Source organism: Dromiciops gliroides, chromosome 1 (genome assembly GCF_019393635.1).
Source record: "Dromiciops gliroides isolate mDroGli1 chromosome 1, mDroGli1.pri, whole genome shotgun sequence".
Classification (NCBI taxonomy): Eukaryota; Metazoa; Chordata; class Mammalia; order Microbiotheria; family Microbiotheriidae; genus Dromiciops; species Dromiciops gliroides.
In genome coordinates this window covers 335,877,385-335,893,598 of record NC_057861.1, presented here as the reverse complement: position 1 = coordinate 335,893,598, position 16,214 = coordinate 335,877,385, and the positions used below count along the sequence as shown (strand labels likewise).

The window sequence follows — 16,214 nt, the reverse complement described above, 5'->3', positions numbered from 1 at the left end:
AAACAAAAAACAAACAAAAAGTGCATGTAGAACCTTCACGCAAAGAACGCAGCAGAGTGTGATAAAATGGGGCCTATTTTATACCTTGGAAGAGGTCATATATTATGATGCTTCAGAAGAATGTAATGACCACATACAGGTGAGTCAGTCTTTCATTCTTAGGAAATAGTCTTACTTGTTTCACAGTGGAATCAGATCATTATTTATAGGCAAATGGGTATTTTTAGTTTCTGTTGTCTTGACTAGATAAGCAGCAATTGAAACCAAACTGCATGAAGAATTAGACCAGTTCTTTTGAAAAATGAATTCTATATGTTTTCTAACAGGGTTAACTGAGAGACAAAAGTTACTGAATAAACTAAATATGCACTAATGAGCTAGTGTTCTTCAGTCTGATTTACACAAGTACTCAGAGCATAAGCAATTGTCTTTGGTTCAAATTTATAACAGGTTCCATTGCTTAGAAAGGGGATCTTGGAGTAACAAATTAAATGGTTTCAAAACTTTCAGGTTTGCAATGTTTGGATGTCATGAGAAACAGCATGACATAAGGGATAGAAATTTGGTATCATATTAGACTCAGCAAGCCTTGGGTTCAGGTCTTGTGTCTGATGCTTACTAAATGTTTGAACATGGGCAAGTCACTTGATATCTTAGCATCCTCATCTATTCTCTAAGCAGGTTAGAAATTCTCCTACACTAAGGAAGTCATAGATCTAGTCCAAAATGATAAGAGATGTCATTCATGCTTTGGGAACATTCATTAAGGTGCTCAATAACTGTAGCCTTTAATGTTCTCCGTGAAAGATAGAAATGAACTTCATTTAAGAGGGATGACAAACACCCAGCCTGTTCTGGGTTTAACAGACTCAGCCACCTTGTCTCCCCTTCCATCTGGTGCATATGATACATCTGCAATTAAAATCTAAAGTTGTGTGAGTGTTTTTTTTTAAATTTTAGAAGCAAACCTTTTGGACCAACTTTACTTAATCTGTTATGAGAAATAACAAGGTAATCTTTGCAAGCTTCAGAAAATTAGCCACCTTCAAGAAAGAGGGGTAGTAGCTTACCGGATGCTCAGAGACAATGGTATTATAATGGAAAACATAAAGGTTTAAGGGAAACTTAAAGCTATTTTAGACCCTCAGAGATAAGGGAAGAGAATAATCTCATGGATGATTCCCTCGGTGATCAGGGCTAGAAGTCTAGGGGCAAGAAATCAGCCAAAATAAAATGTTTTAAAAACGAACATTAGCGTATCAACTATCCTTTCATTTTTTCTTTCCAATTGTAGTTGGTCAACAAGGATGTAGATGGCTAGATTGAAAGCTGGAGGCCGCTTATTTGTTCTCTCTCAAAAAGAGCACTGACCTGGTTACACCCCTCCTCAAGCTTTCTTAATTCCTGCAGGTTCTCCAGCTGCTGAAGGCACTTATTAGATGACAGGACTAGTCTGTGGACCTCTTCATCTACTTGATTATATAGTCTGGTGATAGCTTCCATGGCATCTCTGATGAAGAGAAAACAATAGCAGTCAATGTATAGCACTATTCAGATAGGCCTGTCACAAAGAGAAACAGCTTCTTTGAATGTTTCTGAGAAGGGTATTAGAATATGCCAGTGCAATGATGACTCAGAGTAAGACAAGTCCTAAATTTTGTAAACCAAGTCATGCTTGAAAGCCAGTACATGTTGCCTCCAGACAAAGCCATGCCCAAACAATGAGCCTTTCACTCTCATCTATATGTGCATGTGTATGAAGAAAAATCACCCATCCTGAAATTCAGTCTTCTTGGGGGAGAAACAATGACTCTTGAGAAGCATGGAGCAAAGCTGAATTCCATGTCTAATTGAAATGGCAAGAGGAATTTATGTAGGCAGAATGGAGTTTCCCAAGATGAAATCAAGTTAGAATATTGGATAACAAAGGAGAATTCATTCATGACCAAACAGGGCCTCTGACTCTGTTTGGCAAGTGTGATGAGTTTTCATTTTTCTTCCACTTGAATATTTAAATAAAATTAGCCCGTTTTAGTTTTACATAGACAGATGCAGATGAGGACTGGTCTTTGGCAATCTGCGGGGACTATGGCTTCAAGGGGAGGAGAGAATTGGCTTGCATTTCTCACAATTGCTCTTTTGGGGAGAATAGGCTCTAAGGAACTCAACCATATGTGCTTCAGTGCAAATTCTTGCAAATTCTCATTCTTGATTAACATGAAATTTTGGCTGCTCTTCAATGCTGCTTTGAAAGCATACACTTACCTGTAATCTTCAGTCACACAGAAGTCTTCCTTCCGGAGCCTGGCCAAGACTGTGCCACCTTCTAAGCGGAGAGTTACCAGAAGGACGTCTTCCAGAACAAGCTTCATCATTGTCTTATGTTTGTTGATTAGTTCTACAACCTCCTATGGGGGAGGGGAAATGTTTTTAGAAAGCTTGCATGGCGTGTTGGTGGACAGTGCTTTGAAACATGGACCAATATTTAAGACTCAGGTGCTTCCTGTCTAAAAAGTTGAGCGACATACACCACCCCACAGCAATTATACCATGGGAGGAGGCTAACCCCACCCCTCTGTTAACTATTTCCTATTTATATCATATTTGGATATATTTATTTGAATTTTGTTTTCCCCATTCGATTGTAAGTTTCTTGATGGTAGGGACTTTCTTTCATCTCTTTTTGTATACCCAGCCCTTAGCATAGTACCCAGAATGTTGTAAATCCTTAATTAATGTTTTTGATTGATTTTAGTTGTAGCAGAGGCTGTGTAGGTAAAGAAATCCCAGTATCATTCCACAGGAAGAGTTGGTTTGAAATTGAGGCTTATGGGGGGCAGCTAGGTGGCACAGTGGAAAAAGCACTGACCCTGGATTCAGGAGGACCTGAGTCCAAATCCAGCCTCAGACACTTAAACTTACTAGCTGTGTGACCCTGGGCAAGTCACTTAACCCTCATTGCCCTGAAAAAAAAGGCAATTGAGGCTTATGAATAATAAAGGGAGTTGATGAATGTTAAGTTCACAAATAAAAATAAAATTTTAAAAGTCTTTATGGATATTGAAAAGAAAAACAAAGAAAAGAATAGAGGGAGTTGTGGATTGGCTAATCAAGCTATTAAACGGCGATATAATTCTTGGTCTCCAGTCACCGAGTGTGCTTCATCTTTGGTTTCTTGTAGTATTTTTGTTGGTAATGACAATGTCTGAGGTTTTGTTTCTATAACTAATGCATAACTAGCTGCTGAATCATTGCTTTTAGAGCTGGAACTGACCTAAAAAAATCTGGTCCATCCTCCTGCATTTACTGAGGGAGCAAATAAGCCCATAGAGTTTAAATGAACATATCCTCTCTGATAGCATAAAAAGGAGAGGCAGAGTGGATAGAAGGCCGACTCTGAAACTAGAAAACCCAGGTTCCAGTCCTACCTCTGACTCATAATGGCTGTGAGACCTTGGGCAATTACTTAACCTTTCAGAGCTCTAGGCAACTAAATAAAAAAATTGCAAAGAAGGTTCCAACTGACATTGGTAAAAGCAGTTTCTTCACTTGTGCATTTTCTACACCAGTGAAATCATAGGTGTAGTCCCTATTACTATGCCTAATCTTATAAAAAGATAAGTTCTAATCTCTATCCTACAATAATAAAATTTAGTTTTTTTTTTAAAAAGTGAATCTTTTATTTCTTTTGTGTATAACTTCCAGAGAGAAGACTCTACTAATGCAGACTTGCAACTTATAGTCCCAGAGAGTTATCTTAACATATCTGAACTTAAAATTTCCCTTTATACAAATTTTCTTTTTTGCAAAAAACCCTTAAAATTAGTTTTTAAAAAATGTAAAAAATTTAATATTTCAATCCCTTCTGGTTCTATCACTGATATTAGGCTTGTCAATAAATTGTTTTATGCCTCATCTGGGAAAAGGACAAATAATCCTTTTAGGAAGGCAGAACAGAGGCAGCTAGGTTGCACAGTGGATAAAGTACCAGCCCTGGATTCAGGAGTACCTGAGTTCAAATATGGCTTCAGACAATTGACACTTACTAGCTGTGTGACCCTGGGCAAGTCACTTAGCCCCCCATTGCCCTGCCCCCCCCCCCCAAAAAAAAGAGGAAGGCAGAACAAAACTGATACATGGACAAAATAATAAATAAATTGGTAATATGTATTTAGTATTCGAAGGTTTGTAAAGAACTTTATACGTATTATCTTGTTTGATCCTCACAACAAGCCTGGAAGATAAGTGCTATTATTAGAACATTTTACAAATGTGGAAACAGAAGCAGAGTGCTGGGGACTGGCTGGGTCATGCAGCTAGTGTCTGAGGCAGGATTTGAACTCAGGTCTTCCTTGCTCCAAATCCAATGTTCTTTCCATATGAAAGAGCTGTGAGAAACATAATTTTATACAATTGAAAGCTAAAAATAAAATCAAAAAAATATCAAACTGCTATGTACATAGATTAATATTTCATTTGCATCTTTGTATAGGGTTGACAAGATAAGTTCAGTCATTAACTTAGGGCAGAGGAGTCACCACAGGAAGTCTCCTTTTGTTTCTTCTGCTCCTTGCCTTTTCCTCTGCCATTAACTGTTACCAGGGGCTGAACTCTCCTTACTCACTTCTCACTTTACCATAGACTCTCCCAACCCCAACATCGCTCTTATCAACCCTTGTTGGGAACAGTGCCTGTGATGGCTTGAGTGTAGAATTCCACTGAAATATGGATGAATCTTTATTTACTCCATCGTTTGCCATTCCATTTTTAGCCTACATTTAACTGCATCTTTTTTTTCAGTATCAAAGAGAAGGGGGAAAAAAGGAAGGAGACTTTTTTATTCTCTTCTTTGTTAATAAGATTTTCTTTTGGGGGGGGGGTGAAAAATCACAAGAAACCCTTATAAAACTTTCCACAAGGAAGATTTTTCCTCAGAGAGAAACCTTTCTCAGAAGTGATAGGTAGTACCAGTAGAAGGAGAGATAGGCAGAATAATTCTGTGGGTTCAGGAGAATGAGATGAGTGGGTCCCTTCCCACTAGGGCCTCAAGTTCCTTCATCCTCCCTCAAGCCCACATCTGCTTCCAATTCCCTCCATCCTTGCCTTGCTGGACACAGAATCAGAGATCTTTAGACTTAGAAGGGGTCAGAGAGATGGAATTAGTTCAATCCTTTCCCCCATTTTACAGACAAGGAAACGGAAGTCTAGAAAAGTGACTTATCCAAGGTCATCTATCTATTTAGGAGTAGTGCCAGGGAAATTGATTAGAACCTAGGTTTTCTGACCCTAATCCAGCGTGCTTTCCTAGTTCAGAGACTGGGTAACTACTAGGCAGTCCCTACATGAAAGACACTATGTTGAGCATTGTTCTAAGGACTTATTGGTCTATTCTCCAGTTTGTTCCATTTTTCAAAATCCTCTGTTCCCCTTTCCCTAGCCCCTCCCACATAGTGACCTTGCACTTTTGGCATCTCCTATATGATCTCATGCCAAGTGACTAATCTAAGATTACAAGGAAATCAAAAGCTTCTCATTGGGAAAACAAGAGCTTTCCTTTTGGGAAGCCAGTTGTGATTTTATTGTTAAAAATCATTTTACATGAAACTTTTCTGGAATACATCTATAGTGAAAGTCAGGTTCATTTATAGCATAAAGACATAAACCAATATATAAATTTTTGTTCAGTCGTGTCTAACTCTTCATGACCCCATTGGGATTTTCTTGTCAAAGATATTCGAGTCGTTCGTCATTTCCTTCTCCAGCTCTTTTTACTGACGAGGAAACTGAGACCAACAGTGTTAAGTTACTTGCCCAGGGTCACACAGCTAGTAAGTGTCTGAGGCTAGATTTGAATTCAAGAAGACAAGTCTTCCTGACTCCAGGCTGGCACTCTATTCATTGCACCACCTAGCTGCCCAGTATTTACATTAAGTGGAACATTAAAGGAAAGGCAAGAAGATAGTGAGGTTTAACTTCAAATTACTCGATTTTCCTGAGATCCATATTTTGTTTGAAAATATTGATGATTTTGTAAATGGGAAAATTACCTATATTTAGAATGTATATGGGATTTTGTAAATGGAAAAAGCCCTACTACAGCTACATTTAAAAAGATAAAAGAGGCCAGACTCATGTGTTAAAAGTTCCAACCAGTGCCTTGGAGTTGGGGGAGTATCTATTTTCATCAGCAAGCAGATAAGGAGGGGAAATTCCTGGTCCTATTACAAATGGTAGGATAAGAGACAAGGTCAATATGGATTCTGTCTCCTCAGAAATGATGCGTTTTCTTGACATATCATCAGAAATAGTGCCTTCTTTTTGGGAAGGTCTACTTTCATGGGGGTAGTGAGTTGATACAGGTATACCAAGTGGTAGAATCAAATGAGCAAGCTTCTTGTGGAAATTGTCGTACCATGTGAAATGTTCACAAACCAAACAAATGTTTGAGGACAATTACCACAGGTAAACAAGTTGGACATCCCATTTCTGATCAACATTGGTTTTCAACACTAGCCCATTACCCAAGAACTTCTACTTTAATGAATGCTTTTAGGACCGAAAGGTTATCATCTTTGTAAATAAAATAAATGACTACTTACTTGTACTGTACTTAGAGTCCTGTTTGTGTTCAAGGAACAGACAGAATTCTGCAGAAAAGTAATGGCTTCTTTGCAGTTTGTAGCAAATGGTTCCAGTTTCTGCCATGTTTTGTGAGGAAAAAGAGATGGAAGGTAAGAGATGAGACTTCAGATGAACAGTATGGGCTTTGTTTGTGGGGTCAAAGTGTCATTATTATGTGGTTTTGTTTTTTTTTAAATTGGGGTTGTGACTTGCCCAGAATCACACAGCTAGTAAGTGTTAAGGGTCTGAGGCCGGATTTGAACTCAGGTCCTCCTGACTCCAGGGTCGGTGCTCTATCTACTACACCACCTATCTGCCCCATCATTATTGTTTATAAAATTCAGATCAAATCAAATCAATTTGACAAACTGTCTACAAGGACATTGTGCTAAGCATTGAGAGAGATACAAAGTTCAAGACACATTCATGGAGCATAGCTAGGTAAGGCACCATGACAAACTTTATGGAGCTTATAGAATGGGAAAGAGATAGGCCACATAGTTTTTTCCTCTTTTTAGTGGACCTCTGATTTAGTCAGCATATGATGTTCCTAATGGGGAACTCCCCCTACCATTATAGGTTAGCAGACTCCCAGTAACTTATGGTTTTAGAGTTAGGTGAAGTACTGAGAGGTTAAATGATTTGGCCAGGGTCATACAGCTTGAGGTAAAGCTTGAACCAAGTCTTCTTGAGACCTCAAGGCCAAAAAAAAACCACCCCAGAATCTCAGGACTTCATAGATAATCTAACATAAATGTGATGAAGAATTCCCTCCACATCATCTCTAAGTGCTCATTCAACTTATGAACAATAAATCCCATGATGGGTAACTTACTTTCTCCTAAGGTAGCCCATTCCTTCTCTGAATGTTATTAGGAAGATTTTCTTTACATCAAGTCCAAACCTATTTCTCTTTAACTTTTACTTGTTGGTCTTGGTTTTGAGCTCTGGGAGCAAATGGAACAAATTGAATCCCTATTTCTTTTCTTTTCTTTTATTTGCTTATGGTATCATCCTTTATTTGTAAATCATGCACTCATTTTGACCTTGTTTTAGTATATGGTGTGAGATGTTGATCTATACCTAGTTTCTGCCATACTGTTTTCCAGTTTCCCCAGCAGTTTTTGTCAAATAATGAGTTTTTGTTCCAAAAGCTTGGATCTTTGGGTTTATCATATACTAAATTACTATAATCATTTACTATAGTGTAATTTGTACCTATTCTATTCCACTGATCCACCTCTCTATTTATTAGCCAGTACCAGATTGTTCTGATAATTATCATTTTATTATACAGTTTGAGATCTGGTACTGCTAGACTACCTTTTGTATTTTTTCATTGATTCCCATGATATCCTTGAGCTTTTGTTTTTCTGGATGAATTTTGTTATTATTTTTTTTCTAGATCTATAAAATATTTTTAATACTTTGATTGGCATAGCACTAAATAAATAAATTAACTTAGGTAGGATTGTTGTTTTCATTATATTGGCTTGGCTTACCCATGAGCAATTAATATTTTTCCAATTATTTAGTTCTGACTTTATTTGTGTGAAAAGTGTTTTGTAGTTTTGGTCATATAGTTGCTGTGTTTTAGACTCCCAGGTATTTTATATTGGCCACAGTTTGAATCCCTATTTCTATGTGTTGTTCAGTTATTTCTAACTCTTTGTGACCCAGTGGACCATAGCATGCCAGGCCCTCTTCTGACCTGAGAGGACTCATCATCCAATGTCATCTCTTTTTAATTTAATTTAATTTTTTTGTGGGGCATTGAGGGTTAAGTGACTTGCCCAGGGTCACACAGCTAGTAAGTGTCAAGTGTCTGAGGCTGGACTTGAACTCAGGTCTTCTTGAATCCAGGGCCAGTGCTTTATCTACTGTGCTGCCTAGTTGCCCCACAATGTCATCTCTTTTAACATTTTAATATAGTCCATGAGGTTTTCTTGGCAAAGTACTGGACTGGTTTGCCATTTCCTTCTTTAGTTTTGTCAGAACTCTCCACCATGCCCTATCCATCTTAGATAACCCTGCAAAGCATAACTCATAGTTTTATTGAGCTACACAAGCCCCTTTGCTGCAACAAAGCAGTGATCTTTCTATGTGATGGTCCTGCAAATACTAGAAGACTTACCTAGGGCCAGTGTATGTGTCAGAACTTGACTTAAACACGTCTTGCTTGTTCTAAGACTACCTCTCTTTACATTGTGGCATGCTACCTCCATTCCACTTTGTAGTATACTTATTTGAATGCACGACAACAAGAAGAGCAGTTCACATTTACATAGAGCTCTAAAGGTTGCAAAACATTTTCCTCACAACGTAAGTGCCTTGATGGTCTTTGTAGCTCTAGTACCTAACCTGTTGTTTGGCACACAGTAGACATTTTTTTTTTTACAAAAGCATTTAATTGTTTTCCAGTTACATGTTAGGATCGTTTTCAACATTTGTTTTCATAGGATTTTTAGTTTCAATTTTTCTCCCACCCTCTCTTTCTTCTTTCCTCCCCAAGACACAGTAGACATGCATGAATGAATGAATAATTATAAAATAATGGGCAGAACAATAGAGTTATGTACACTCAGAAAAGGGGAAACCAGGAAAGAGAGCACCGAGCCATCATGCCTCACTTACCCTTCGGAAACGGATCCAGTCACTGTGGTTGTAGGGAAAGGTCCCATCAAACTCTGCTGTCAGCTGAGTGCTGTCAATGAGCTTATGCAGGGCCTTCAGGGAGGTCAGAACCTCACACTGCTAGGGAAGAGGAGTTTAAAGATTTTTGTTATTTCCATGAATACAGCTGTTGGAGAGAAGGGAATCCTGTGAGAAATAGGCTTTTTCTTGCTCTCTCAAACACTCCAGAGAGTTATACCCAAGAGGCACATGGCCACTCAGAGGCCCTGGGTTTGAGAAGATCCAGGCACAGTTTTCAGTTCTGTATTGCTTTATTGTGTGGCATTAATCATTCCATGCTCCTGTTGGGCCCAAGAGTGACCAAATGCCTTCCCTGGATTTGCTTTGAGGGATTCAAGAATGAGTGGAGCATGTCACCCTAATGCACTGCTTTCTGATATGTGAATTCTGCAGAGTGCCTTTGGAATTCTGAATTTCCTGTGTCATAGAATGCTTAGAGACTGAGGGTTGGAAGCCTGAAAATAATTGGCTGAGGTTTGGGTTTCCTAGTGGTAGAGTTAGAGCAAACCTTTGAATACTGCATTTTTGACTACAACAATGAAGACAGAAAGGAGGAGAAATACATGGAGGAAGAATGAAGAAAAGGAACATAGAAGTGAAGGAGATGAAAAAGAAGAGAGTGAAAGAAGAAAGGAAGAAAAAGAGGGAGAGAAAAGAAGGGAGAATAGAATTAGAAAGAAAGCAAAGGGACAGAGGAAGTGGCAAGAAAAGAGAAAGGAAAAGAAAAAAGAAAATGGCTGGTGGGGTAGAGGAGGCAAGTGATACTCTAGAACAGAAAAGATATGAGACAGGAGTGGATCAGACAAGTATGAAATGTTAAGGAAAGGAAGAGAAGAAAAGGATAGAGGAAAAAAGGAGGGGTAGGGAGAGAGAATTAAAGATAAGAGGGAAAGAAAGAGAAAAGAATAAAAGGGGAAAGAGAAGTGAGAAAAGAAAAAAGAGAAAGAAAACAAAGAATACAGAAGAGGATGGGGCCAGTGTCCTGCTGCTCCTCAATATCTCTGTTGATGTGACATCTGGAAAACTTTGGTGACGTCTCCTCCCCAATTCAGTGGCAGAAATCAAGAAAGGAGAGAAAGATGGTGTGAAGAGAAGGTGTAGAGGCCTAGTGTGGCCCAGGAAGAGACGAGGTGAGATGGGAACTAAGAAGAACTTTGAAGGACAGGATTTTGTGGCTTTGGTCCATCATGGACCACTACCCTCAGCCTTCTAACTCCATCACAATGTCAGGGAGACAGTAATTTCAGCGATATCTTTACATTAAGATGCCTGTCCCTCCTTCCCAAATACTACAGAAGTGTCAATATGGGAACATACTATTCAACTGATACACCAATATGGCCCATTATTCCTTCTGGGGATGGGGGAACTGTGGCTAAAAAGTAGTACAGACCACTGAGCCCCTCTTAGCAGCATCAGTCTTTCATAGCTAAACTGAGCACTGCCTCTGACTGTTGAGCAGCTGTTGCTATTATCAACAACTGGGTATGAAGCTACTGTTTTGTCAGGCTCTAACATATTCCATCACACCCAATGGGAAAGGCAAGTGTAAGGATAGGGAAGATGTGCTACCATTCAACTTGGAGTCAATTCTACTTCTCAGTTTTGTCTGTACTACATAAGACCTAACTTTACCATATCTGCATGATGGCAAAAACAATCATTCGATTCAATTTGGTGAAAAAAAATCACTCAAATGACTGCCATAACTGGGACTTGAGTATCATTGGCTAGATTGGGGAAGGCCAGCACCAGAAGTCTAGGTATGCCTAAAAAGTGGGTAAAACTAGGGAGCCTAGACAAAGTCTATTATTCTAGAGAAGGGCATGAGGAGAAATGAGTCCAAAAAGTATAACAGAAAAGGGATTATCAGGCTGATGAAGAAGACAGGTGATCTATGAGTATTATTGACCAAGGTCTAAACAGAATGTAAGATATAAGCTGTCTGTCTAAGGTAAGGAAGGTGATCAATGAAAGCCTCCACTTAGAGGACATTGTTAGAAGTCTAAGGAGGCTGCGTGCAGTTGGTAAGGAGGAAACAAAAACAGATGATGAAGATACAACCCGGGATATGACAGGAAATCCAGCCAATGGGGAACTTGGATGCTAAGGGCTAGATAATGATGAGCAACAAGACTAACATGTGGTATTCTAAATTCAATCTCATATGGTATGAACTTCTTACAAAGACTTCCTTATATTGTCCCTGCCTGGGGCAAGGCTTGGTTCTGAGTCTAGAGTAGAACTAAGTTTCTAGGTGGATGTTAAATGGGCATCGTTGCCAAATCTATAAGGACATAGGGCCTGTGAATTACACAGGCGATGGCATGAGTAAGACAAAGCCACCTATTGATTGATAGACATTTCCACTTTGTTTTTCTTTTTGGTGGGGCAATGGGGGTTAAGTGACTTGACCAGAGTCACACAGCTAGTAAGTGTCAAGTATCTGAGGCTGGATTCGAACTTGGGTCCTTCTGAATCCAGGGCTGGTGCTTTGTCCACTGTGCCACCTAGTTGCTCCCTACATTTCCACTTTTCAAATAGTTTATTTGGTATCACATGCACATAGCTCCTTAGACTAATTTCCAGCACTTGTAAAATTATTATAATCAGGCTCTATTATTTTAATAATTCAATGAAATCAATACAAGCAAATAAAAGGTACAATAGAACAAAAGTTCCCATACTCTTGACTCCTTTTTTCCCTCTTAACTCCTTCTGCTCCAAATACATATAAACTATTATTTGAAGATTTTGTTCCTTCCTATATTAATGATCAATAATTTGAACAAGAAACAGTAGGATTCTTTTCACTCAGTGATTTGTATGATATAAATGATTTTACAATTTTCTTTCTAACTTGACTTGGATTTTAATTCAAGAAGGGCAAGAAGAAATTTGAGTTTATTAAATCAAGTGGGACAAATCTTTGTTGCTATGTCTGTTTCTCATTTACTCTGCTCAAGCTTAAACAACCTATCTGTATTTTAATATAAGGTGTGTTTTTGTCCCCCAGATTGCATCCAATATCAAAGTGAAGATTAAACGAATATCAGTTCCTACTTTTCATCATCACAACTGGAAAATAACTTCAAACTTATCTTAATGGAAATAGATTATACACAAAAGACAGAAGATAAATAATTATTCTGGGGCAGAGTTGGGTCCATTTATCAGTCAATAAACATTTATTAAGCATCTACCATATCCTAGGTACTTTGCTATGTGCTGATAGGAAAAGTGGCAAACGATAGTCCCTGCTTTCAAGAAGTTTACAATCCAATAGGGAAGACAATAAGCAAACAAATATGTACGAACAGCCATATACAGGATAAATAGGAAAAAAAAACTGAAAGAAGGAAAGCATTAGAATTATGAGGGGTTTCTTTCCAAGAAACAAAGAAAGTTTTCAGAATCTTTTTTTTTTACTATATTCCTTATTTTCCTCAGCTCATACAAACATCTAAAAACTACATATTATTTTGAGTTTATGCACAGTGATAAAATTTAAAAAAAAATTTTTTGGGGGGGCAGGGTAATGAGGGTTAAGTGACTTGCCCACAGTCACACAGCTAGTAAGTGCCAAGTGTCTGAGGCTAGATTTGAACTCAGGTCCTCCTGAATCCAGAGCCAGTGCTTTATCCACTGTGCCACCTAGCTGCCCCCTTCTAAAAACACTTTTTAATTTTACCTGCAGTGTCATGTCCTTTTCAGGCCTGAATGCTGATTCTTTATCCACCAGAAGCAGAATGCTATGAATAGATTGAGGTGCAGAATTCTGGAATGAGAAAAGTGATGTTAGTATCATTTTGAAACTTCATTTAAAGTTTTCTTTTTATTATCAATAATCAGCAATACAAAATTTCCAATATATAGATAATAAAAAGAGAATTTAAAATTTTGAGCTTTATATATGTACTTTATATATATGTATATATTTATTTAAAGCATATATTAAATTTAACATGTAATAAAAATTCCCCTAATTGTGTCCTTTTCTGAACCCCTTTGATTTTTCCTGTGTATTTTTGTTTTATTAATCTTTCTTTTTTATTTTTAAATTTTATTTTATTTTTAATTTATGGAATAAAATAAGCATTTCCATAACATAATATTATTAAAAATGAAACAAAAAATCTATTATGTACAATTTGCTATTCCTCTGACATATATAATAAAGTTATCATGTAAAATTCTTTTTTTTTTCTTTTTTCCTTTTTTCTTCCCTCCCCCCATCCTTAGATTTGGCTACCATTTCTATTAACTCAGCCCTGACCCTCACCAATAGAACCTCTCATGATAATAAGTATAGTCAAGTACTTCAAATCAACATATTAACCATGCTTGAAAATGTATGTCTCATTCTGCCCCTCTATCCCATTACTTCTCTGGTAAAAAGCAGGAGGAATACTTCATCATCATCAATACTTCTGAAGTCATAACATTTTATAAGTTTTTAAAAACTGAAAAATAAGTTAAATTCAGTTGCAGTTGATTGGCACTATCTACAAAAGGTATGTATTTGCCCATGCCAAGTTGAAGGAGAGGTGGTAGGGTTATAAAATGGAATGAATGCTGGCCTCAGAGTCAAGACTCCCCCAAATCCAAGCCTGTTGGATATTCTAATCCTAACTTTGCTTATCACTAGTTGTATGACCTTGAGTAGGTCAGTTGACCTTTTGAGACCTCACTTTCCTATAAATTAAGAGGTTAGAAGATGATCTCCAAAATCCCTTCGAGTTTTCAACTTTCTGTGATTCTATAATTTACAGTTTCCTCATTCAACAAACATTTATTTTGGTGATAGTTAAATTTGCCCTGATTCAATCAATATTTGCCCCTAAGGACTCATTTGTTGTTGTCCTTTGTGCTTGAAGAGGACCAAGATGACATCATGATGTCATGGTCAATGTACAGTGTGTCCAACCATGGCTGATCAGAACAATACTAGCTTGGAAGGCTCCACCACAGGCCAGACACAAATAGTCAGTGTGACCATTTGGGAGGAAGATTTTCTTTTGAGCTACTGTAATTCTGCTTTGCTTGTAGAGCACAGAACCTTCTTTGATGTGGGTACACCATGTTGGGTGGTCCTGTTTCACAATCTATTCCAAAGTTCTTCAGAGAGACCTTGAGAGTATTCTTGTAGAGTTTCTTCTGACCTCTGTGTGAGTGCTTGCCTTGTGTGAGTTCTCTATAAATAGTCTCTCAGGCAAACATACATTTGGCATTTGAATAATGTGGCCAGCCCATCAGAGTTGTACTCTCTGCAGTAGAGGTTTTTTTGTTTTGTTTTGTTTTTGTTTTTAGTGAGGCAACTGGGGTTAAGTGACTTGCCCAAGGTCACACAGCCAGTAAGCGTTAAGTATCTGAGGCCGGATTTGAACTCAGGTCCTCCTGACTCCAGGGCCGGTGCTTTATCCACTGCGCCACCTAGCTGCCCCTGCAGTAGAGTTTTAATGCTTGGCAATTCAGCTTGTGAAAGGACCTCAATGCAGGTACCTTATCTTGCTATGTGATCTTCAGAATTTTCCTAAGATAATTCAGATGGAATTGATTCAATTTTCAGCACTGATGGAGCCACACTGATCAGTGATAAGGACAGGATCCTGGAGGGATGGGCTGAACACTTCCAAAGTCTTCTCAACAGACTGTCATCAACCAATGTTGAAGCCATTGACCATATGCCTCAGGTTGAAGTCAATACCTCTCTTGCCAAACTTCCAACTGAAGAAGAGGTTTCGAATGCCATTAGGCTCCTCTCCTGTGGCAGAGTGCCTGGTGCTGATTCCATTCCAGTAGAGATTGACAAGGCAGAGGGTTCACTGCTCATATAAAAGCTGACTGAAATCTCATAAGGACTAAACTTTATTTCTATATTACCCACTTGCTTATATTTTTAAAAAATAGTTTCACTGGTTTTTCTTTTTGTTGCTTCTTCACTCTCTTTTATCAGGGGAATATTTTGGAAGAGTCGCATAATTACAGGATGGCCTTTCATTCTTACAAAGTTCTTTCTACAGTTCATAATTCTGTTCAACAGCATCTTGAGAGTGAACCAAGCATTTTTGGCTTCTTAAAACTTGATTCCAGTCCTACAACCCAATTCAATGAACATTTTGAGATCTTATCACATATACCAAACTGTGAGCAACTATTGAAAGATTTTTTAGAAAGTGCTTTCAAAGTCCTTTGTGGGTGAATTTTTACCACAAAGATTTATTGACAGAATGCAAGCTCCTTGAGGAGGGGAACTATTTCGTTTTTGTCTTTGTATCCCCAATATCTGACATCATTCCTGACACATAGTAGGTGTTTAATAAATGCTCTTGATTGACTGTTCCTGTTGCATTCAAAATTCATAGTAGAAGCCAGGTTAGGTACAGATAAAACAAATCCTTTAGAGTATATGGCAGTCACTCTATATGATGAGTAGATAAAACACAGTAATTTTAAAAAAGTTTTATGTTTTATTATCCCAATTCTTCCAGAATCCTCCTCAAAATTTATAAACATTGCTACTCAATATGGTAATGATTTTCAAACTCCAGTGGCTTTTTAGTTTCAAATTTAACTTTAAAAACTGCCTTCTCTTCCTTGTCAGGAAAATGTGTGGGATGCATGCTGAATGGGAATTGGAAATCAGTCAGAAATGGAATTGAGAGTGAAAACATATCCAGACCTTCAAATTTAATCTGACTACAACACTATCATGTCTCCCTAACTCCCTTATCTTCACTTCCTTCATTGGAAACAAATATCTCATTGGACACTTTGCCAAAATCCATTCTGATGCTTTTAGGAGTTTTTTTGGTATGAGACTATGATGTGTTTTTTCTTAATACCTATACCTTTGACAACCTGAAAATATCCAACTGAATGCAGCTTGAAAGTCAGAT

General features: G+C 38.0%; 1 protein-coding gene across 1 annotated transcript in view; it reads right to left on the bottom strand.

The window, feature by feature from the left end:
* The window catches only part of PLEKHG4B (pleckstrin homology and RhoGEF domain containing G4B), a 220,467-nt gene that overhangs the window by 51,582 nt on the left and 152,671 nt on the right, over window positions 1-16,214 (bottom strand). The window contains exons 7-11 of the mRNA XM_043979602.1: window positions 13,007-13,093; window positions 9,256-9,375; window positions 6,600-6,698; window positions 2,266-2,408; window positions 1,372-1,510 (exon numbers count right to left, since the gene is read on the bottom strand). Of these exons, the coding sequence (XP_043835537.1) occupies window positions 1,372-1,510; window positions 2,266-2,408; window positions 6,600-6,698; window positions 9,256-9,375; window positions 13,007-13,093 (588 nt within the window). The remainder of the gene's footprint in view (window positions 1-1,371; window positions 1,511-2,265; window positions 2,409-6,599; window positions 6,699-9,255; window positions 9,376-13,006; window positions 13,094-16,214) is intronic.